The 25858-nt window shown below is 38.9% G+C and overlaps 2 protein-coding genes and 1 pseudogene across 3 annotated transcripts in view; 2 read left to right on the forward strand and 1 right to left on the reverse strand.

Annotated features, from left to right (window-relative positions):
- Nucleotides 1–172: 172 nt before the first annotated feature.
- LOC137281724 (uncharacterized) lies at nt 173–3058 on the reverse strand. Its single transcript, XM_067813244.1, has one exon. It carries the CDS (start codon nt 2944–2946, stop codon nt 1492–1494), a length of 1455 nt encoding a protein of 484 aa, XP_067669345.1. The 5' UTR covers nt 2947–3058; the 3' UTR covers nt 173–1491.
- Nucleotides 3059–4963: 1905 nt separating this feature from the next.
- On the forward strand, nt 4964–6361 carry LOC137274265 (uncharacterized; annotated as a pseudogene).
- Nucleotides 6362–22604: 16243 nt separating this feature from the next.
- The window catches only part of LOC137295661 (protein unc-119 homolog B-like), a 30045-nt gene continuing 26791 nt past the window's right edge, over nt 22605–25858 (forward strand). Inside the window, exon 1 of one of the 2 annotated variants that reach the window (XM_067827140.1) lies at nt 22605–22935. In XM_067827140.1, coding sequence (XP_067683241.1) covers nt 22767–22935 — 169 coding nt within the window. In that variant the 5' untranslated portion in view covers nt 22605–22766. The remainder of the gene's footprint in view (nt 22936–25858) is intronic. The other variant, XM_067827131.1, reaches the window with a different exon arrangement.

The raw sequence follows: 25858 nt of genomic DNA on the forward strand, positions 1-25858 counted from the left end.
ACTGTATATGTATGAACACCCGTCGTTCGAATGGCGTACGTAGTATATCTTTTATTAGGAGTGATTTGATTCTTTGTTGATTAAATCGCATTTGTATTACAAAAATCCTTCGGTATATACATGAGTGACACGAAGATCTGCTGTGGCATAGACAAGAGCCAATATATTCATACATGATATATATATTTCAATTGCTCAGTGTCTCCAAGACTTTGTCATTGTCAAGTCTGCGTCAACGCCAACGTGGTCACACGCCAACTGAACTTTGACACCACGTCTCTTCAATGTCATGTAACGATGCCTAGTATCAAATCATACAGATTGCGATAACAACACAAATCTACAAGAACTGTGTAGACTTATCAAATCACACTGATTAATATGTATGCATCCAATTAAATGACATAGTCTAAAAATACTGGACTTGTTATCGCATTAAGCTGCGCAATAGGACAGAACCAAGTAAACAGGAAACGAGACTGTTCTGTAATCAATGTTTTGACATGTAAACACAGAATGTTCATTTGCTCCAACCATGTGGACAATATTTAATGGACAGACGTTGGTTCAGTTGGGTTGTGACTGGGTTGTCCATTTGAACTGAAGACACACAAACAGTACTATATAAAGAAAATATGGTGGTGTGTACATTTAAGCGATGTTTGAAATGATTATACATTTACTCGCATATATTTCGGGCATTGAAGTTGGTAAGCTAGGGTAAAGCTGGCCCCCAATATATAACGTCAATACAAAAGATTAGCAAGTCTTGACTATACTCAGAAACAGATGCTACATCGTTGAATGGCAAAATAGCGCGGAACATCATATCAATGGGTAACTGACAATCAGTAATGACTCCATGGGTTCACAAAGCTGGTCAGTTTGACCTGTCCACCTGGTAACACTGGACGTTAGGAATTAAAATGTCTAATGTCTGTCGTCGTACAGCACATGTCAGCGATTGACCAGGACATCGCATTGCTCAATAAGAACAGAATCACCGTTGCAACGTTGAGGTGGACACAGCACATGTCAGCGATTGACCAGGACATCGCATTGCTCAATAAGAATAGAATCACCGTTGCAACGTTGAGGTGGACACAGCACATCATCATTTTTACCCAGCCTTTGTATGGGATAGCCTTTAATTGTACATTAGCTAAATAGAAATTATCTCTAAATATTATTTCTAAACAATAATAATACTTGCGATCGAGTCGAGTCGATTATAGTTTCCGTATTTAATGGTGACATACATAGATCATAGAATTCAGGGAATCACAGGGACACAGCACGTTATTGTTATTACGCAACTTGTGCACGGGGTAAGGTATAATTTTTCAGTTATTGAATAGAAAGTCTCTTTAAACATTCATCTCCGTGATGATGAGGTCATCAGTTGAACTGCCTCGGTCAAAGGTTGTTATTGTGATTTGATACCTGTGATTATGTGAGTTGAGTGTTTCCATAACAAATGGATTATAGGATTTAGGGAATCAAACACATGAGTAAAGCCTCCGTCTTATCCATACTGATTGGCCGGAGAGTATATGCCATAATATTATACTTCAAATCAGCGACGCCAACACCAGTAGGTTGATACGTGCTGTAGTAGATGGTGTCTCTATACAGTCCTACATTTCTTGGCACGGCGTTCAGTGTGGTCATGTCTGTACTCACATTACTGGACACAGTCATCTTCATCAGTGTCTTCGCGACACTATAATACAACACACCCGCTTTCTGATCAAGGGTTACAGCATACATTTTGTTTCCCGTGGCTAATGTTGTCAGGCCTTGACCATCATATGTCACAGTGAACAGTTTCTCGCCATTGCACCAATATATCCTCTTTCTCTTTGTATCAAGAGTTGTTTGCCTTGGAAAGGAACCATACTGGGATAAGTCAATGATGGCAGTGAATTTTTTTCCCCGTGTAGACATGCGGCAGATTGAGTGACGTGGTAGAGAGGTGGATATAAATATGATATCCCGATCTTCATCCAGTGCCATGCCAAATGTCCGTACACGTTCTCTTAGTACCGTCACATGACTTGTATCCAGGGTAGATGACACTATCTTATCAGGGGTGCGTGACCCTATGAGAAGTTTCCTTGTCTTTGATATGTATGCAATATACGTGACATACTTCATGGTGTGGTACTGATAGGTGCTCAGGGAGTTACTGTGAATGTTGAGTTGACGGAACTGATGTGGGATAGATGACCAGGCTGGAGCTATCAGGATCCTACCTTTCTCCTCTTCCGGGCTCAGTGTCATCACTTGTGTTGTCGACACAGGTGGAGAGACTGTAGACGTATCACGATGAGTTGTTGGGGAACAACCTGGCACAGCCTGGGCTTCTTTCAGTCGTGATAATTGGATCTGACACGTCTCATTTAAATCTTCCAACTTCTCTTTGAGGCCATCAGCATAAACCTTACTGTCCCGTAGTTCTTTTTCCAATCTATTATTATCTCTGATACATATATCACGTGAGTTCTCTCGATTCCATACTTCTGCCTTCTTCAGGAGAGATTCGTGAAACGCGGCCGTCTCGTCTTGGAAGTCTCTGAGTGATCGTGAGAGACGATGAAACTGTCTCTTCATCTGATGATAACCTTGTTTCAGATGCCGCAATTCAGACACAACCTGACTTTTCACCATGTCTTGTAGAGACTCCCCTTGTAGAATCGCCACCATGGCCTGTCTCACTTCATCCCGTATGTTTTCCTTCAACTCAGCTCTAAATGATGTCCTTGTGACATCTATGGTGTCAAGTACCTTCTTCTCCATACGAAGTACATTCATCTTATTATCCAAAAGGTCCTCTTCAAACTGTTTCAGCTTGTTCAATACCGACACCAAACTGCCCTGGCCACAACAAAAACAGATGAGGGAGGCACATGTCAACAACCATGGTAGATACTTCAGGCTGGCCATCGTTAGGATTGTACAATATCATCTGAGGTGTCTTTTGTCCCTTAGAGTGACTTAAGCGTGAGCCTCTCCGCATGGTTCGATGTTTAGTGCTATTGACAGACCGACGTAAGGTACAACTACATATTAAATGTGTTATCACTACCTACACAGTGTTGCAGGTCACCAGTCGGGATCACCTCATAAGTGCAAAGAACACGCAGTTATCACATTTTGCCTGCCATGTGTGTCTGTGTGTCTGTGTGTGTGTGCGCGTGTGTGTGTGTTTATATTTGTTCGTTCGTTCGTTAGCGCATGGGTATGTTTGTGCCAGCAACACACTATGTTCTATATGAGTATGTTTGGACCAGTAATATACTTTGTTCTATATGGATATGTTTGGGGCCAGTTTAGTTCATATCCAATCACCTTGACGTCAGTGGTTATACTATCTAGATCAGCATGTACTTCGGACTATATCGGCGAGTTCACATTCAGGAAGAATGACGTAGCAGAGTTCCTTGTCCGTCGTTTTTGTCCTTTTCTTCCGTAGAAGTTGGGGTCGCTGAATTATATTCATCCGTAGCAAACTTTTAAAGACATGACGTTTAAAGAAAGGAAGAATGTATCTTTTTTAAATATATGTATGTCAGTGCAAGGCACTGTCGGTTGTTTCATTGTTGATGAGCGTCAAGTGACGTTTTTATAAAGAGCGTACGGATATTTAAAGTCGGCACATTTCAGTTAACGGAAAACACGCGGGCATCTGGTCCATGACCTCTGTACCAGTATGTGCCGTAGATGCAGAGTAGATTAAGCGGCAGTGAAATAGACCGATCCCGTGCAGGGCCCCGTTTCACAAAGCTCTCGTAAGCCTAAGATCTCGTAACGTTTCTCGTAGCCATCGTACCTCCTATACTGTAACATAGGAAGTTAGGAATGCTACGTGAAAAGTTACGAGACCTTAGGCTTACGAGAGTTTTGTGAAACGGGGCCCTGGTGTTTAAAACAAATATCCACAGTACTCTGTGAACACGTTGACATGGAAGTGAGCATTACCAACGTGCATGCGGCGTTCGAGCAACATCACTACACTTCAGCAACATCACGCTGGACCCAACAACCTCACTACACTTCAGCAACGTGCATGACACCCAACAACCTCCATAGATGTCAGTAACATGCAAGTACCACCCAACAACCTCACAACACTTCAGCAACGTGCGTGACACCTAACAACCTCACAACACTTCAGCAACGTGCCTGACACCCAACAACCTCCATAGACGTCAGTAACATGCACGTACCAACCAACAACTTCCACAGACTTCAGTAACATGCACGTACCAACCAACAACCTCCATAGCCTTCAGTAACATGCACGTTCCTCCCAACAACCTCCATAGACTTCAGTAAAATACACATACCGCCCAACAACCCCCATAGACACAGTATCATGCACGTTCCTCCCAACAACCTCCATAGACTTCAGTAACATGCACGTACCACCCAACAACCTCCCCAGACTTCAGTATCATACACGTACCCCCCAACAACCTCCATAGACTTCAGTAACATGCACGTACCAGCCAACAACCTGTGCACTTAAATCACACGAAATATACACGTGTATGAGAGTGGACGTTTGTACTTGCTGATGTGTCATTGTGTGTCCATGTGTGTATGTGCCTCCGTCCATGTATGTAAGTATGTATGTTTGTGGCCGTGTATGTGTGTGTGTGTACATGTAGTGTGTGTGTGTGTCTGTGTCTGTGTGCCTGTGTGTCTGTGTGTCTCTCTCTGTGTGTGTAGTGTAGTGTAGCGTAGTGTAGTGTGTGTGTGTGTGTATGTGTGTGTGTGTGTGTGTGTGTGTACATGTAGTGTGTGTGTGTGTTGCGTGATCACGTTCTGGCTACACAGTAGATATAAACCTGTATCTCACGTCAACCTGCCAGTCGCAAGAATGTCGAACCATACGGAGGACTTCGTGCACAGATCACACTAAGGAGGACATCTCACTTGGTTCTATACAGTTAACAAGATGGCCGAGTTCAAATGCATGTCTTGGTTGCTGACAATCATCTCCCTAATCTGTTCCTGCTGTGGGCAGGACAATATTGTGTCTGTCCTAAACAAGCTGGAACAATTTGATCAGGATCTGTTTGATAATAAGGAGTACATGATCGCTATGGAGAAAAGGATCCTAAACACCATAGATGTCTCAGGGACGTCACTGAGAGCTGAGTTAAAGAAAAACATACGCGATGAAGTAGCAAGAGTCATGGCCGAGATTCTGCAAGGGGAATCTCTTCAAGCCAGTTTGTCTCTGAAGTGCGGCATCTGAAACAAGGCTATCATCAGATGAAGTGTCAGTTTCATCATGTCTTACAATCAGTCAGAGATTTCCAGGACGACACAAATCTCTCCGGAAGAAGACAGATGTCTAGAATAAAGAGCATTCAAGTGACGTATGTGTCAGTGACAGGTATAGACTGGAGATCGAACTACGAAAGTGTGACACTACCACTGCGAATCTCAAATCTCAAATCGCAACATTGAAGGAGACATGTCAATCACAAATGTCAAAGCTGACAACAAATGCCGCTGTGTCTCCTTCTCTTACATTAACCTCGAGGGCATCTGTGTCAACAACGACACTCAGGACAGTGGTGGAAAAAAGCAGGATTTTGATAGCTCCACTCTGGTCAATTATACCACATCAGTTCCGTCAGCTCAATATTCAACGTAACTCCCTGAGCGTCTACCCCTATCACAACATGAGGTGTGTGACTTCCCTTGCCTATATATCAAAGACAAACTTCTGATAGGATTATACAACCCTGACAAGATAGTGTCATCTACCCTGGATACAAGTCATGTGACGGTATTAAGAGAAGGTGTAAAGACATATGGCATGGCTGTGGATGAAGATCGGGACATCATATTCATGCCCACTACTGAACCACGATTCACAATCAGTCGCATGTCTACACAGGAGAAACACTTCACTGCCATCGTTGACTTATCAAAGTACTATTTGTTTCCAAGGCATCTAATACTTGACACAAGGAGAAAGAGGATATATGGGTGTAACGACATGGAACTGTTCACTGTGACATGTGACGGTCATGATCTGACAACATTAACCACAGGAAGCCTAATGAAGGCTGTAACTCTGGATGAGACAACAGGTGTGTTGTATCATAATATAAAGAAATAACAGATGAAGATGGCTGTGTCCAGTAATGTGAGTACAGAAATGACCACACTGAACGCCGTCCCCTGGAACATGAGACTGTATAAAGGCACCATCTACTACAGTAGCTACATATCCCCTATTCTAGGTGCAGTTGATGTGACGTATAACACTGTGACATATATACTCCAGTCAGTCAGTATGAAGGTTGAAAGTACTTACTGTATGTGTTTGGTTCTCTAAATTTATCAGTTGCATCATGTTTCATTTTTAATGAGCTCTTAGTTTTGGAATGGAGATGCCGTGTTTTCAATATTGCGTTAGTTCACCTGTGAATTCAGCAATTAATTATCATCTGAAGGAATATCAAACCTGAGTGCAGCAGGATCAAACGTGGAGTCATGGACCTCTAACAGTGAGCTAAATTCAAGACATCAAAAACCATGTCTGTCTATTTCTACGTGTGTACGCGCATGCGTTTGTGTGTGTATTAAAACACTGTAAGTGCAGATCTTTCAGCAGCCTGTTGTTTCTTATGTTTTACTATCAGCAATGCTCAACTGGTTGATTCAAACATTGCAGGAAGTATTTTAATTTACTTGCTGCATCCGTGGCCACCCGGGGGAGAACTGAAGACTAACGGGATTAGTAGATGAGATTTGCTGATTCATGCCATCGTATCCTAATTGCTTAGAATAATGCTCATGATGTTGACCACTGGATTGTTTGGTCCAGACTCGACTGTTCGCAGACTGCCGACACCATATAGTTTGACTATTGTTGAGGTGGCTTTAGGCAAAAAACAAACGATGAAGACCTCTGAATAATCGATTTCGATAATTCAGAAACTGCCACATAATCAGGTAAATTCATAACCTGAATGATATTTAAACTTCACTGATTAACTGGTAAACCAACTGTACTAATTCGATATACATAGAGCAATGAGGGTCAAATGAGTCTTGATAGGGACAATGAACGAGAGATTCCATTGGGCAGATTAAAGGTTGTTCACTGGTCACGAAAGGGACATGGGATTCATGTACTGGATGTTCCATGAGCCCAAAAGTGCTGACGATAAAAACTCACAAAGAGTCCACTATTTTATCGGTATAACCGTATTTCGTCATTTGAATTTCGTCTAAAATGTGCAGCAAGTCTCAGTTCATTGCCATTGTGTTCGTTACAAACATATGTTACTGCGTTTGAACAAGAATTGGAGACCGTCTGACCGTCTGACCGTCTGACCGTCTGACCGTCTGCCCGTGTACCTCAAAGATCTGCCTGTGCACCTTAGAAATCTGCCCGTGTACCTCAAAGACCTGCCAGTGTACCTCAAAGAAGACACAAAGAAACATTGCTGTACAAAGTAAGGAAAATAGCATTTCACTTGTTACCAAATAAAACAAAAATTCGAACAATATTTTGAACTCCGGGAGGAAGTACATTTTTTCTACTGTTTCAAAGAGACCAGACTATAAAGAAACAAACCCAGATGTGTAGCATATTAATCTGAGACGAACTGCAGTACCTGAATAAGGCTCAAAATACATATCATGGAAAAACATAAGACAACATAATGTCAGTGCTATACTTTGCTTACGTGGCGTCCATCTGGTAAATCTTCACTTCAGATGTTACACGTGAGTTACATGTTCGCCTACTCACTACACTGGGGTCAGTGGGTGGAGTTACTGTTACTTGTCTCCAACCACAACCTGCACGAGGTGCCAGTTATACGTGGTATATGTGTATATATATACACATTCGGACATACCAGGACCCTCAACCTGTATAACTTTATGCTCACTGTAAGACCCGAGTCTTCAAAGGTAGGAAATAACTGCAACGAAATTAGTATTTATAACCTACCAATATATATCTAGGGTTATTTTTCTTTTCTGAGTTTGATTTTTCCTCGTCGGTTAAACTGTTTGTAAAAATGAGTTCTATTTGTATTTGTGCAATTCGTATTCAGTGGTAAAAGTCATGATATCGTTCTGCGTTTGCACAAATGTTGGTAATAAAACTGATTTTTATGTTGTAATGTTGGCATTACAAATACCTTCTATTATACATCTATGTGTTTGAGTTTTACTCCTTTACTCTAAAAGTTGCAAGTAAAACGGAAGTGAGTTACAATGATTCTATTTAATTTTCTGATTACGACAATGTGGGAATAAAATTAGATAAAATTGGGAAAATCTATTAAATGTCCATGCAAAAAGTGAATTTAATTGAAAATAATATATGTGATATTTTGCAGCGATCACTTTGTTGATAAAAATATCTTTAACAATTATCAGCGTGTTTGTTTAGCCTAGTGGTTAAAGCGTCAATTTTGACAGTGTTTCCATTTTGGATTTTGGATGCCAACTCACATTTTTTTTCAGATTGCGTTCCTCCTGCTGTCGTTTGTCTCAACGACGTGGACAGGCCTTTCCGGTACCATTGTCCTACGGGAATGTCCATTGCTACTTGGGAGAATGTCCATGACGACGGTGCTTAAGACAGGCGTCATAAGTTCAGCGTCAGATGACACCGGGACGTGGGAACTGTGAGTGGTCTGGTAAGTGACACGGTGGTAACACATTGCCCAACTTTCATGTAGAAATATTGAAAGGGATATTGCTGAAAGTCAGCAGCAACAATTTGAAAATTCCACCTAGGAACAGTACAAGGGTTTTCACGGAAGTCAGGACCTTCTGACCTTCATAAATATTTCTGTTTCTCTCGCATCCTTCCATTTCCTAATCTCCTGAAACTACTGTATTCATATATAATAATGTGTATACATGTATATAAAAATATTACTTATTTTGCGCATTTATATAGGAACTTATAACACCTCAAATGACATTGTAGTTTGATTGCGTATTCATGAAAAAATCATATTTACGATTGTTCAATCGGGATACCCAAAATGGACTATAGGTGGAATGAAATGTAGGCAGATCAGTTCAAAGCCATTCATCGAGCTTACGGAAAGCTGCGAGATGTGAGAAATGGACGAATACCAACTCCTGCTCTGTGGGAGTAATATTTTCATCAAAGTACACCCAATTCTTACTGCTAAGTTTGTCATGTTCTCACACGATACGTTAATTGAGATGGGGGTGTGTCTTCTTGTAATTTACAGAAGGGGGTGACTGCAACCTCTCTTAAAGGATCATTTTCAGCAAAGTACCCCAATCCTTACACGAATTCCGATTGCTTTGTCACATTCTCACACAATACGTTGACTGGGATGGGAACGAACCCTCTTGTAGTTCACGGAAAGGGGCTAGTGGTGGCCAGTGTATGAAATCTTTGCAGGGGGGCACGAGTCGGTAATTGACTTTGATTTGTATTTGACTCGGAATACCACGAGTGGGTCATGAATGGACACTGAACTGCTGTTAAATTCAGCAACAACAGATAAATTATTCATCCAATTTTTCTTTCAGATTATGTGAACAGTTTTATGAACCTATAGCTTGTCAATGCCCCAGCAATAGCGTCACTAGCGTCAGCAGCTATCACGACGATTACGTAGACCTGCGGTTTAAGTTCTATTGTTGTTCCTTGACATGTAAGTCAAACTGAAACACATACACGGTCTCACTAAACTGTTTCCGTGAAATGTACCCTTGTACACAGTTCATGCTATCCACTGACACATTCTCTATTTTGAGAGCATACCTTTCGGAATAAACTTCAAGAGAAGTAAAGTCCTTTGCATTTATTTACATCCTGTACCAATCAGAATGTGAGGTAGTCCATAAGAAACTGTCAACTAATGACAACCACTGGATGTTGTTGTTGTCTGTATTTAAATGAGAACTGTATGTGTGCGGACTGCTGGCGATGGTATTGTGCATAGGACTATTTATTATCCCCAAACTACACTATATATAATAAATGTTCTTTCTGAACGCTTTTCGGGATAATACCAATAGGACAAGTAAGAAATTCTAGACACCGATTTGTAAACATCCAAGACTCTGGACGAAGATTTACATCATAAAATGGCGCTACAGACTGGTTACTATGCATACATAACCGGGTCATTCAAAACTGGTTTCATAAAAAAAAAACAGTTAACGTTCTACGAAGGACGAAATGCAACATTGGTCGGAATTATCTTAGCCTGTCCTTTCCTCTCATCTTTCCTCTTATGGGGGTACTTTCAGACAAGTTAGTACTGAAAACACACGTTTTATGTTTGCATAAATATTCAGAAAAAAATGTTGTTATACAGTGATGTATTATTGGTTTCCATCTGTGATCTAATAGTTGTCTTCATAATTCTATGTTCATGATTAAATGATCTAAGAAGACATTAAGATACGAAACCACTGGACACTGACACTCAAGGTAGTTACTTCTGGATATTTTGTGAATGGTTTTTGCTAGGTTGTGAAGAGATTGGTTTATTTGTGGTGGTACGCTATGGTCACTTTAGAAAGGGTTATCTCCCATGGAACGTCATGCGCCTTTTGAAAATTACAACGAACCTTAATATCAAAGCATCAATTCTGAATTCGTCATTTCTCTCACATACGTAAGGTAATTCGTTGTGAATAATGAACACAGTGGTGGATGAGGAAGCATGATGAACTGAAACACAGTAGAAATGGTTATGCAGCTCACTTGACTAGTGTTCTCGATAATGCTAGGCAGTATGTCGTTGACACTATTATCACTGATAAGAAGTAAAAACATGCATTGTCACGGGCGGTTGAGAACATTGAAGAGGTATTAAAATCCCTCTATGTCAAGCCAGAGTCTTACGTGCCTTACAATGGACGTGAACTGAGATCAGGCTTGTTTAATGGGAGAATGCAAACTGCTAATCAGGTGTTAGGGGAATTAGGAGCTATCCTGACAAGCAAATCTGTGAATTTTTTGTCAGTTGTTAGCGAACAACGTCATCCAAGCCATGATAATGAGAACTCTATTCCAAGTAGGACAAGCAAATCAGGGCCCACTTGCACAAAACGATCTTAGAGCTACAATTATTGTAAATCCTTAAGATCCCGATCTTAGGCACCGGCTACAATCGCCATCCACTTGCACAAAGCGATTGTAGGCTAAGATCATTGTAAGTTACAATCAAAACTTACAATTGGTCGGAACCAATTGTAAGGAGCTAAGATCATTGTAGTCAAGAGCAAAATGGCGTCCAGGTTGGTGTCAATTCCACGCAAATAATTAGCTTTACGTTAGGGGATTGCTTTCATACTGCATAAAACTGTATGATTCGCCTCGACACTTCAACAACACGGAGAATGCAACATCGATTTAACGTCAGAAATATCGTTATTTGCGGTAGTGAGCAACATCATTATCGAGTCGATATCATAAAGTACATTTCTCACCCGATTCAGTGTTGGAAAAAGTCTGAACACCATACCTTTTTGATAAACAAGGAAAGGATAGTAACGAAAGGTGTCTGCTGCGATTAGCAGTGGCCATGACCTTTTCAATAACTCAAGGGCAGCTAATTTTAGTTTTTACGCAAGATGGGAGTGGTTTCCCTTTGCAGATTATGCCGTTGCCGTAAAATCTGCCATGCCCAAATACAATGCATGTTCTCTTGTGACAGAACAGATCTCCACATGTTTCTTTTCGGTTAATGATTTTCTCTTAGTTTATCATTGAAATAATCTACAGTTGGATAACGTGCAGAATTATGTTTTTCTACTTGTAAAAATTGAATATGACGAGAGACAAGAGTTGTAATCTATGCATTTTAAATATAATACAAGTATTCTTCAAACGGGAAAAATACACTTGCTGGGGTATGTGAAATTTGCATAAAACGTTTTTTTTTTGACAAAACGAAAAAATAATCATCAATAGGATAAAGTAATTAATATACTGTGGATGAGCATTCAACAACACATACAACACACACGAAATAATAACGTTTTCATATTTCCCTGTCATGAATTTTCCACAACACTCCCACAGTCATGTCACACTTTCATATCTTTACAAATCTAATGCTTGCGGGATATATTGGGGATTTTACTCCAAATAACACCTACGAGATGCCAAACTATGTTCAACTGAGAACCACTGACAAATCATGGTACATTTAGGTGTTATATCATAAGGAAATTTTATTTATGTGCTATCTTTTAATTTCATGATTATTAGATCAATAACTCAAGACCCAATTTGTTAACGTATTTGTTTGTATTTCAATACTTTATAAAACATGATAGGTCTGTGGTTGCAGTATCACATGTTTAGTTCATAAAACATTAGAATGTAGAAAAATTAGAGAATAACCCCTGAGGTACGAGTGATCATACATGTTACCTTCCACGTTATCGCTTCCTTCTTCAACGTTATCGTTTCCTTCAAAGATTTGTGGGTTTGGGTTTTTTTTTTGTTTTGTTTTGTTTTGTTTTGTTTTGATGAAAAATCTGCAAGGTGCGATTAAGGAAGGGATGTCATTTGCGTGCGGGAACAAGTTCCACGTATTATTTGCGCTGCATGCTATGCGCACTTGAAGACAACTGTAGACAGGAGTCGAGTTCAAGAAATTTCTACTTTCAACGTTGAAGAGTTCAGTCTTAGTTAAGATTGCGATCTTAAATCCATGCTGTCTTAAGATCGTGTTTGTGCAAGTGGATTAGAGCAATTGTACGGTGATTGTAAAGTTGATTGTAGGTGCCTAAGATTGATTGTAACTAAGATTGCTCTGTGCAAGCGGGCCCAGGTCTGCAGTTTAGGCTGAGCAAGCAAAGATGAAAGCAGTTCATGTTCAAGAGTCCAGAAGTTTAACTACTCAAATTTGCTGAGCTTGAAGCAAATCATCTCAAATTAAAGGCTGGTATGCAAGCAAAGCAAACAGGAGGCATTACATGCACAAGAAATGGCTAATCACCATGAGTTTATGAATGTGAGTATGAGTGAAATTAACGCAACTTAGCGCATCATCGTGTCAGTATGTCAGTCGTGTATTTCTTGTGTATCCAATAAACCCTACTTCACAGCCTCAGTTCTGAATTCGCCATGGTCCCTCGCGAACGATTACGTTCAAACATCCATGAAAATAAGGAAAAACACTAAACCAAAATAGAAAAGAAACAAAAAAGAAGAAACATCTACGTCAAATCTTAAACAGTTTTAATGTACTTGTTACTGGTTTCTAATTCGCCTGAATGAAAATGGCGTTTTGGAAGCTTTTGCGGGAGAAGGGAGTTGAGGGTGGGGAGTGGTATGACACATAACGCAAGGATCTGCAATGGCGAAGGTTGACATCTGACGTTACGTTATATGGAGTGACTGTTGTGCCTGGCATTACCAAATATTCCTTCACAATGTTTAAAGATCAGTATACACAACTCAGAAATTAATTAACATGGTCCAGCTGTAGTCTATTCTTCATGTTATGACTTGACCTACTCCCACTCCTTGGGTCTGTTCACAAACTCTGTTTTCATCAATATTGTATTGACTAAACAGGGGGAATACTGTCAGTGAATATTTCTAATCAACTCACTGAGTAAACTGGTGAGTCCTTTCTCTGTCTTGTCCAGCGGTGAATTACACAACGTGGAAGTACTGCATTCTTGTTCGGTCATACTTCAAAGTGGCATACTTTGGGTTTTCCTCCCTCATCGCGCTAATAACTGAAAATTGTTGTCACTGTTAAACGGAGGCACTCCTCTTTGACAAATAGAATGTCTACCGAGAGAGTGAAACTCCGCAGGTTCAATCCGCGATCTCGTAATGATCTTTATGACTGTATTTGTTGTTACCCAACCTTGTGGTATGTGTTGTTACCCTGCCTTGTGGTATGTGTTGTTACCCTGTCCTGTGGTATGTGTTGTTACCCAGCCCTGTGGTATGTGTTGTTACCCTGCTCTGTGGTATGTGTTGTTACCCTGTTTTGTGGTATTTGTTACCCTGGCTTGTGGTATGTGTTGTTACCCTGCCTTGTGGTATTTGTTGTTACCCTGGCTTGTGGTATGTGTTGTTACCCTGTCTTGTGGTATGTGTTGCTACCCTGCCTTGTGGTATTTGTTGTTGCCCTGTCTTGTGGTATTTGTTGTTACCCTGCCTTGTGGTATTTGTTGTTGCCCTGTCTTGTGATATGTGTTGTTACCCTGGCTTGTGGTATTTGTTGTTACCCTGCCTTGTGGTATTTGTTGTTGCCCTGTCTTGTGGTATTTGTTGTTTCCCTGCCTTGTGGTATTTGTTGTTACCCTGCCTTGTGGTATGTGTTGTTACCCTGCCATGTGGTATGTGTTGTTACCTTGCCTTGTGGTATTTGTTGTTGCCCTTGTGGTATTTGTTGTTACCTTGCCTTGTAACATTTGTTGTTACCCTGCCTTGTGGTATTTATTGTTAACGTGACTTGTTACCCTGCTTTGTAGTATGTGATGTTAGCATGTAGTATGTGATATGTGCTTAGCATGATGCGAAAACACAGGGCTTGTCGTCTCGGATTCAGTACTGCGTGCCTGAGTGGGGTATCCATGATAAACTTCGTCATGGCATCTGAGCTGGCTAGCACGATGATTCCTGGTTTCAGTCGAGACTAGTAAATGCAGCCACACGCACACGTGAACACATGTGCAAAAACAGTTGGCAAAAATAGCAATTGCATTATTGAACGTTTCACTTCACTTCACTTCACTTCACTTCACTTCACTGTACAACATCACCAGTAGTACGGCGGGCTCATGGATGTGAAGGATACCAGTTACACATTGCACTCATCTTTTTAATTTAAGAATCTAAGAATTTAAGAAGCATTTGTAAACCTATCATAAACCATAGTTACAACAGATCGTAACTTCACGAACGTTTTGTGGACTCTGGATATTTAACCGCTATTCTGAGCCACCCCATCGAGATGGAAATGGGAAGAAAACAAAACACGTGTTTTGTTGAACTACGTGATACCTGATATTCTTAACAAGAACTCGCGAAACATTGTTTATTACCAACGATACATACCTTGCAAACATTAATATGACAACTGCGCATTACTATGAAAGAGTTCCTCTGATCAAACTGGGTTATCTGTCCTTGTCTAGCCTGAAGACCGCAGCGTTAGCAACAGTTACTAGGTGTCTTCACGAACGTCCGCGCTTTGTTTATAAATGTCGCAGCCACCCTGTGTGATGCCATTGCTCTTCAGCACCAGCTACAGGTAACATATACGTCAGCTGTTGTCACGTCACGTCATTGTTACGTCACAATTACGGCTCTGATCGCCTTCAGCTATGGTTCACAGGACGAGGGAAGGTAAGAGGGTATTGTTTGTTGTATTGCAATGAACATTTTAACATTACTTTAATTGTAATAATTCAAATATAATTCAAAGCCTAGTCGAATCTATTAAAATGTTTGTGGCCTTTTTTGCCTTACCTCAAGCTTACTCAAACCTTCTACTCTGTAATCCCTTTAAAGACATACCAAACTGCGTCCAGTAGTTTCATTGCCAAAACAGGGTAGATACCAAAAGTAAAGCCTTTATCTTTTGCATCATACCGATTCATATTTGGCACATATAAACACACACAATATCACTAATGGTTTTTTTTTAGATGTTTACGAAGCTTGGGCAAATATGCAATCTTTACAAATGCATGATTACTATGATAATGAAACTTCACAACTTCACTTCACAACTTCACTTCACATTATGGGCAAACGACAATATCACCGTAGATCAAAACCCTGTTATTTATACGCATTACTTGGAGGGAAATGTCGAATTCATTAATGATATGCGGAAAAAGAGATAGTAATTTTCTTAACTATGAAGAGTTCCCGATACAATATTAAGACATTTTTTAAGAATATAGGGTTATCATCAACTCCATAAAATCATACATACTTTCTAATTTATCCCAAAGAATGCACATGTGTTTTATAAAGGATGATAAATTGTCTACCCCGTCTTGCTACAGAACATGCATTAAAGGAAAAGCTAAATATCCATCACGAATGGGAAAGGGATTTCAGCGCAGATATATCAGAACAAATCTGGAAAGTATTTAACTCTTTACCTTCCAGTACAACTGTAATACAGAAGTCAGGTGGTTTCTATATAAACTGTCCAAAAAATCATTACACCAAACAAGGATTTATTTAACTATAAACTGACACATCTGCTTCTTGTACATTTTGTGATGTTAAAATGGAATCAGTTATTAGTAATATTAAATGTTTTGCGAGAGTGCTCATGTGAAAATGTTGTGGCAGCAACTAAAAGCCTAGATTGAACAACATGCAAGCACAAAATAAATTCTGGATACAAAACAGGTCATCTTTGTATATAGAGAAAACCGAAATGACGTATCAAACCTGATGATCATCGCAACAAAATACTACATATGTGCAAAGAGATGTTCTAAATCAAATCCACAATTTGCTACATTAAAACATTATCTGCACACCCTGCACGAAATTGACAAATGTACTGCACTGTAACCATGGTAATGTTTTCATTTTGCCATAACTTCCTCACACAAATTGCAACAACAATGTATTCTTATATCAAAGGGAGTAGATAGCTACCACTCATGGCCATACTTTGCATATTTACATGTACCACAAATATATAAATTACATTGTATTTACCTATCATAAAGAAATAAAGTGGTAAAAGACATGGGTGGTGGTGTAGCCTAGTGGTTAAAGCGTTCGCTCGTTGCACCAAAGATCCGGGTTCAACTCCCACATGGGTACAATGTGTGAAGCCCATTTCTGGTGTCCCCCGTCTTAATTTTTATGATTGCCGAAGTGACGTTAAATCTTACCTGGCCCACCTGTGCAATATTGATGGAATACGGCTAAAAGTGGCGTAAAGCCATGCGGCTAGGTGTACCGCTCTGTACCACAATGTGATGACATTGCGCTTCCAAAAACATATACCTGGCTGTTGTTGTATATTGTAAATACGACGTGAGACTTTAATAAAATACCTGTCTGTCTGCCCCAAAACCTACACAACACGCAAAGAGTGCCAGCATAATCAAACTGTATTACTTTAAACTTGAATCAGTTTGATTGTTTTCTGACAATAAACCTCTTTATGAAAATCAAAAACGCATATGCACTAGATCTACAAAAGTCATCGGTGAGTGTGTCTAAATTTGCTAATTTCATCTATAAATTGTAAAATATGTCCCTCTTTTCATGCACCGCGACTATAACGCACTTCATTTCTGAAGTGTATATTTCGTACTTTTGACAGATTACATCATTCACCATTCACGGCGTTATATAGTGTGCGTTTTCAAATGTAACTGTCAAATATATGTTCACTCGAAAAACTGAATTTGAACAAAAGTGATCACGGTTATTAGGGTCGTCAGTGATCCTAATAGCGCTGACATGTTGACATGAACATATGAAAACACGAATGTCGAAGTAAAATTTCTGAACTTGATGTTTTTCTAAACTCACATTACTCGTTAAAAAATGAGAAAAATTAGTCCACCATGCCCAATCTACTGTAAAGGTTGTGAATCTGGACCAGACAACCCAGTGATCAACGGCATGAACATCAGTCTACACAACTGGGATTCAATGATATGTGTCAACCAAGTCAGCGGGCTAGACCTGCCGATCCCGTTAGTCGCCCCTTAGGAGACTTTGATTACTGAAAATCAATTCTGATGTCGTAATATTGCTGGAATACTGCTGGAAACTCACTCACTCACTCACTCTGGATCTTCACGGGTAACAAAAGCTTATGATAGTCCGTACCAAGTATTTTATAGTCGGAGTATTTTCTTAGAGCGCGTTTTATTTTACGTGACATAATGTGGGAAAATGGCCTATCCATACTGACCATGGGTTTCGTTTTATGAACACGTGTTGCGTGGAATTGTCGTATCCTGAACCACAAGATGCTGTCTTCCTTCTTCAAGGGACGAGTGATTCAGTCAGCCCTACACCCAGTCCTGTCCAGACGAATCAAGACTTGTCATCGTCATACCACGCATCCTTCCACACACATTAGCAAGCCATTAAAGCACACACATATCGCTGATAAGGAAATTACCTTCAAAAATTTCCAAACGACCGCCTTGTCGTCTGCTGAGGGAGATATTTGCCAGACATCAGTAGCCAGCGATGTGTGTTTTGCAGGACTGAGTTCTTCACGTCTGGAACTGTCTGGACTTTCCAACACGTCCAATGCCAGCGTTATCACTGTAACCATAAAGCCGAAAAAGAAGTCAAAAATCGCCAGGCTCTTCGTCGGGGTGCGCCACCTCCTCCGCCAAAACAGTCGCCATGAAAGTGAAGGCTGGCTGAGGCTATAGACATTCAGTAACGTGCTTTCATCTTTACAAGTATAAATTTGTGATATTTTCGACTTTACATCTGTGCTATTTATGAAATTGAAAAGGTGCCACTATTAATCTCTATAAAATGTCCGCACATATATGTGTGGTGTTTGCTCTTGCATATTGTATTATACAAATGTTATTAAATCCCTACATCAAGACATGCTGTATTACATGTCCCTACATCAAGACATACTGTATTACATGTCCCTACATCAAGACATGCTGTATTACATGTCCCAACATCAAGACATACTGTATTACATGTCCCTACATCAAGACATACTGTATTACATGTCCCTACATCAAGACATGCTGTATTACATGTCCCAACATCAAGACATACTGTATTACATGTCCTTTCATCAAGACATAGAGTATTGTCTGTGACCTGCCCCTACTACAAGACATACTGTATTGTCTGTCCATTCTTCAAGGCATGAAGCATTGTCACACAACACGTGTATCTTCCTCGGCGAACAATGATTATTTTTGTCAACTAGAAGCATGTTTATTTTTGCACTATTTCTTACACTGCCTTCGTTACAAAGCACTCTGCTGCATATTTTCCATATGACCCTTTTCGCCCTACTTTATTTCAACCTTTCAACCACCACTGTGAAGAGTCCGTGTGGATTGCATAGTCTCATTACGAGCAGTTCACGTCTTGGTGGCTGTGTTGGGACTGTTGGTCATCAAATTATATTCCAGCTCTCCTTCAAAATATCTGAAATCGTTCCTTAATACCATTTCACCTTATACACAATATATGTACCTCTCTGTCTGAACCATTGCCCGGGTAATGACAATTGGTAACTTAAAGCGGCTGTAAAAGGTTCAAATATGTCTTGTGGCTATTACAGTGATGTTATGTTGTTATTGTTGCATTTTCGTGACAGATTCACGATGAAATGGCAGAAAACGGATGTTAATACTCTTTTTCTATTGAAATATTCTTCCAAGAGAACATGATTCCTTATCAGCAAATGCCCCTAGAAAAGGTTCATGTTTATTTAATTCAACATTTATACAGGAAAGTTTACAAGACGCGTCTGAAGGCATCAGTTTAATCAGACACAATCAATACTCCATGCTCTGTCGTGGCTGAAAGTATACTGAACAGCAAAAGAAACGCAAACATGAAATCATGAAACGAATAGAAGTAAGCGTTTAGGTTTCTACGTGTACTTTCAACACCACCATGTGAGCCCTGGGGTAGCCTAGTGATTAAGACTTTCGCTCGTCACGCCGAAGTCACGGGTTCGAACCCCTACGTTGGTACAATGTGACAAGTCAGTTTCTGGTGTCGCCCGCTATGATACAGCCTAAGCAGTATGGTTCAAATGGCAATAAAAAAAAAGTCATAGAAAAAAGGTCATGGAAAGGAGGTCGTAAGAAAAATGTCATGGTGATGAACTCGTCAGAAAAAATAACTTTTTATAAAACACCCTTTTTTCCGGTTATTTACTTTCTCTATCCTGTATTTTATGAGCTCCATTTCACTGTATCGTCAGGAAATATACTAATTCAAAATGGGAAAGTTATAAAAACTTCCTGTCCTCCGTTTACCGATACTATTTCACTTTTAAGTTATTTATTCCTTTCGGTGTGGTGCTGTTAACGACTGGAACTTATCAAAACAGTAGAAATGAACATGTTGTTACTGCTTTAGTTCTTCAAGGATTATTGGATTAATCTAGTGCTATTGCAGATGATAGTGTTGTGATCTCTTCATTCTATCATTACACGTATTGTACTTGAATAATTACATTCATTTTATAAGAGAGGTTCAAGTGCGGCTCAATAACTATCATATTCTTAAATCAAGTCGAAATCCCGAGTTATTTGTGACGGTCATGTCACAGTGAACTGCCCCTTAAATTAATTGTGATTTTAACTCATTCCGCAGGTTTCGACATGCAAATCCATTGTATTCACAGAGTTTGGTAGGCAAGCCCTCACTAAGCCCAGTTTAATTGTGTTAAACCTGTTTGGTGTAGACTGTGTCTCATGTAAACAGGTCAGCCTTAACCCTCTAATTTGAGGGTTTAAAGCCCCCTTTGTGTATGACGTAATTGCTAATGAGGGTGTTACAAGTACAGGAGACAGCAATACATAACCATACGTGTATGGCAGCTAATTGGATTCCCAATTATGTACAGGTGTCACTGAGACCTAATTAGGCAGGTGTATCAAGATACCACTGGCAAACTCGGCGTTGCACCTTAACACGGTTGATACACAGCACAGGCGAGCGACTGTACCTCGTATGGAGTGACTGTACGGACACATGGATGTAAGCATTTTTAGCTTTTCTTAATATCAGGTAGTGTACGCATACAACTACCGAAGACTTTCTTGTAATATATCAACACTGACATCAACTTCGCTAACTAAACCACAGGACAAGAGAACAAAAACAAAATAAAAACAAAAACAAAAACAAACAAAAAAAACACCCACGGTGTTAATATTTCCAAATGAAACATTGGCTTATCCTATTAAATAATGTTTTAAATGTTTGCACGACCTATGTTTCCATGTGCATTTGTAGTTTGTTAATATTGTGTAAGTTATGGTGATTATTTGTGTTTGTTTCTTAACATTAACCTTGTTAGATCAAACGGAAATGGTTCTTTAGCTAAGGGCTTTCCGTAAGGATCTGTTTTGAATTTGGCTCATGAATTAGGTGATACTGACAAACTTTTCAAAATAATGTAGTCAAGACTAATGCTACGACAAGTAAAGTCAGTGAGTGAGTTAAGTTTAGTTTTACGCCGCTCTCTAGCAATATTCCAGCAATATCACGGCGGATGACACCAGGAAATAGGCTTCACACATTGTACCCATGTGGGGAATCGAACCGACGTGACAAGAGAACGCTTTAACCACTAGGCTACCCCACCGCCCCACGACACGCAAAGAAAATGATATATATAATGTTTAAGTAAAGCAAGATTTATGGATGACAACTTCTTCATAACCCCGAATCGTCGTGTTATTCACAACAAAGAAGCTGACATCCATAAGTCATGTTCTTCTTATGTATTCCTCTTCTAAATGCCCCTCAAAGATTTGATATAATATACTATATTCAGAGCTAAAAATGGTGAAGAGTACTCATTTCGTCGGCCTGAGGCTGGACGCTAAACACGAGTGAGTTATAGATGTTCTGAAAATACTATCCTGTCGTTTGTGACAGTTCCTGCACTTGTATTTTCACATAAGCGTGCTGTCGAGTATCAAACACTGAAAGACTACAATTAAACCATGCATTGTTCACATGTAAAGCATTCTAATAGCGAGGCTATATCATTTGAAAAAATATAACTATGATATGGCAATAACATGTAACTTATAAACTTGTCAGAATCTTTTCATTGATCTTGGCGTATTTGGATATGAACTATAGTGCATAAAAGTATTTCCAGTCATCACATATTTAACAAAAAGTTATTGTTTGGCCATTTTCCTATGGCATCCCATGGTCCCTAGTGTGGTGATCTACCCTCTGTTGTTGGCGATCTATAACCTGTTTTTATATTGTACTGTCCAAATAGTGATACTATTACATTTTTAAGTTTCAGTTTTAATACGAACTGTGATAGTCTAGTGGTTTTATTGTCCTTCGTCGACAGGTTCTTCATAATATGCATATATTTTTCTTTTTTATGTCACGTATGTTGTCGTCACGATATGGCTGCAATATTGCCGATGTGACGTTAAATATTAACTCACTCACTATGGCATCGTTTTTAACTAATTTCCAAATTGAGGTTCTTGAGAGGCATTTAGAAGTTGGTGTTCAAGTAAAATGCAAATATATGGGTGACAACTTCTTCTTTATTGCATGTCACAATAGAGCATAAACATTGTGTAAAGAAGGTATCGTCCATATCATTTGCCTTTAACTAATTTCTAAGTTAACAAAGCGTTGAAACGTTCGTTTCGGCGTATTAGAGCTAGTGATTTAATAATTATTTATTCATGATCTGCTTCAGTGTTTATTTCAAACAGAGATATATGCAAAGCAATATATTTTTTTATAATATTGAATAAAAAGAAAAAATATTATCAGCATATACGTAACAGTTCGAGAACGATTCTGCTGAAAAAAGACGTCTACTCTGATGTTTGTTCTCAGTTATAACTCAACCGAGTTACCTCCCCGGAAGTATATCGATCCCAAAGTTCCTGTTGCCAGCGCCGCCATATTTCTCGACAGAAAGCAACGACGCCAACAGGTATCACAAAGGTAACAAAGAAAATCGTTCAAAACAACAGTGACATATGACTTTTGTGTAGAACTTTCAAATGTGCATGTGCCTTCTATCAAGACAATGAGTACAGACACACGGACTGCTAATTCGGGGAAGAAGAAAGGCGGTGGATTTTTATCGCGTCAAGCGAAAGCGAAATCACAGACTGAATGCGTGACAGAAGAAGAACTTTTGAAGAGGGACGTTGTGACGCCAGATGATGTATTACGACTAAGTAAAACTACAGAGAGTAAGTGTTTGAATTATTATTCGTTTTAGCGATTGGTCTGCTTTCAGTGTAAACTATGGTAAACAATTTAGTGACCTTGATTCTCTGGTTATAGATGTAAACAAAGAAATATTCCGCCGTACCGTTGATACGAATAGGCGCCCAACTTCAGCTGCTTGTATGCATCTGCCTTGTATCCCATAATTGTTAAAACTCATTTTATGACATGAAATAGTGTGTTAAAGCTTTCCTTGACAGCTCTATTTGGGTGGCATTGATTGCTGAAAACGGTGTATGTTTCAAATTGTCAAAACCTTTTTACAGGATCATTGATTGACGCAACGAATTTTCGTCTGTGTGATATATCAATGTTTGTAATGGTATACAGTGATAAAACTAGATAAATTCCAATAGAAATAAGGTGAAGAACTCCTTTATATCCTTTATATGACTCCTTTATATAACTCACTATGTCGTGTCATAACCTTGATAATGTATATGTCTTAAATTTATATTAATCCTTAATTTGTGTGATGTACATAATGAGGAGTAACAAGTTTTCATTGTTATTGATTGCAGTGACATGTTACTTCTCTACCATAAGCAGAATATATTCATTAATGCTATTATTATGTGACAGAACACTTTGAAAAACATTATAGGGTTTGGCACAGAGAACCTTGACAATGGACCATTTCCAGGGTTATTAGATTATTAACCATGTGCTGAATTTAGGAATAGCCCAGTGCTTTTGTACCAATAGGAAACTTCAAAATTTTAATGGGCCATTTTTAGATATAAAGTGCAGAATGGTTCATGGCCCCCTGCCTTTCCCAGTCCTTGCATATTACTTCCTACTCCCCAGTCAGATATTCACTCCTTCAGTTTTCAACTCTTCACCCTGCTGTCCCCCACATCCTACACCCACACAACCCTGCCCTCCTACCCCACTCACTCAGATACTCAGATATCATGAATGCATTATAATTGTCATTTCAGCTTCATTCCTAGAATAACTTCTACAAACATGCTTCTGGAGAACACACCCTGAATATCTGTCGTCATGATTTGATGTACATTTGGCAATACATATTGTATCATGATCCATGAATCATGGATGTGTATCGTAGCTTGACCTTGATGATGAGTAATATGTCCTACTGATTGAGTCCTAACTGCTGAATTAGAAATGGTTAAAGTGTTAATTTAACTTCCTTAATTAGGAGATAAACATACTGTTTGAAAATCAGAGGTATATAACAGTATAATTACCGGAGTCATGGTAGAGTTGTTATTTGTAGATGTTAATGAAATGAACTGATTCTTAATTACATCAGTTAACCTTGTTGTAGGTGAAGAAGACTGCAACACCAGACGATTGCATGAAAACTTGACTACATGCTTTACTATGCCATTACATGAAAATTTGGCTATCTGCTATTGACTTTTTGTCATGGCCCATTTGACTTTCACCTCTGTGTTTTATATTCATTTTGATAAATGTTTGACAGACTGCTCTTATTCAGTATTAATTATGCAGTCATTTTCATATTACTTGAATTTATGCATTGAAAATAATCTAACAATGTTATTAGAAAAACCTGGGGGATACCCTTAAAATAATATTAGTGATTCCAATGAGAATATTTATATTTCGATTATAATTGATAATCATCACCACAAGTCTTCTGATAATTGATAGTGGATTTGTTTTCCAATTCCCAACACTAAAACCCACACTCTAAATCTAATGTATTTCATTTAAAAGTAATGTTGTCACTTCACCTTTATCAAAGCATGTCAAATAATTTTTGTCATTGTTTCACTAAATATATTGAATATTGCATAAACTGCTGACTGTATTCATTGCCCAATATTTGTATTACAGTTGTCCCTTGTAATAACACTCTCTGTGATACCTTGGATTCAGTGAAAACACAGGGCAATCCATGGCTACCATGAAAAAGTTGCCCAGTGATCATATTCGCATCACTGAAGATAGCATATCAACAAATCTAAAGTTGAGCTCAGGTTAATCATGTTGAAAACTATCGATTCAGTGTAGATTGCAATGAACAGTCTTCATTTAACATATCCACATTACGCTGGAAAACTTCCAGGTTTTTCTTGAACAATTAGACAAATAGTAGAACATTGTAATGACTTGTAAATAAAAGACAAGTTTATCATAAAGACATACCATCAGCCAAGTACTTACAATGTTTGTCGTGATGCAACATATTTTAGCACAGGTGAACATTGTCATCTGAAAATGTATGATGTCAGAAAATATATATATGGTAAAACAATCTTCCTCAGCTTAATTTTGTTTAATTAAATTCATGTATCAAAACTTTTTGACTTAACATTGGCAACATTTTGTTTTTACATTCAGAGTTATACATAACCTGAGAAGTTAACAGTGACCTCTCAAACAGTCTCTTATGTGAAATGTATCCAGTCACATAACAAAAGTTCTACTGCATTAAATATTTTTGTAGTTCATATATTATCTCTGTTAAGATAACTAAAAATAAATTCTTCTTATAATTGAATAGAAATTCTTTGATGTCATATTTTCGGATCTTTTTTAACTGACTCACTGGTAGATTTGAGTAAAGTTGAAAAACGGGTGGCATAACAAGAACAATAATTGGATTATCATACTTGTGATGTTTGATTGCAAGGTTTCCATACAAATATCCATCGTCATCTAGAGAATTTGTATTTTCATCTCTGATGATACGATAGTGTTTTGACTAGGCACAATACAAGAAATAGCAGTTCTGTTATAACGCACATGTCATCCATGGACCCAAAGACCCACGTTATGGTAAAGAATGACCAGTACTCATGATATATGTAGCATAACCTCCTCATAGTCAATTCACTGCAGCCCTGTTGTAACCTGCAATATCCAAGGAAGCTAGTGGATAAATTATAT

Source organism: Haliotis asinina, chromosome 1 (assembly GCF_037392515.1).
Source record: "Haliotis asinina isolate JCU_RB_2024 chromosome 1, JCU_Hal_asi_v2, whole genome shotgun sequence".
NCBI classification, from domain to species: Eukaryota; Metazoa; Mollusca; class Gastropoda; order Lepetellida; family Haliotidae; genus Haliotis; species Haliotis asinina.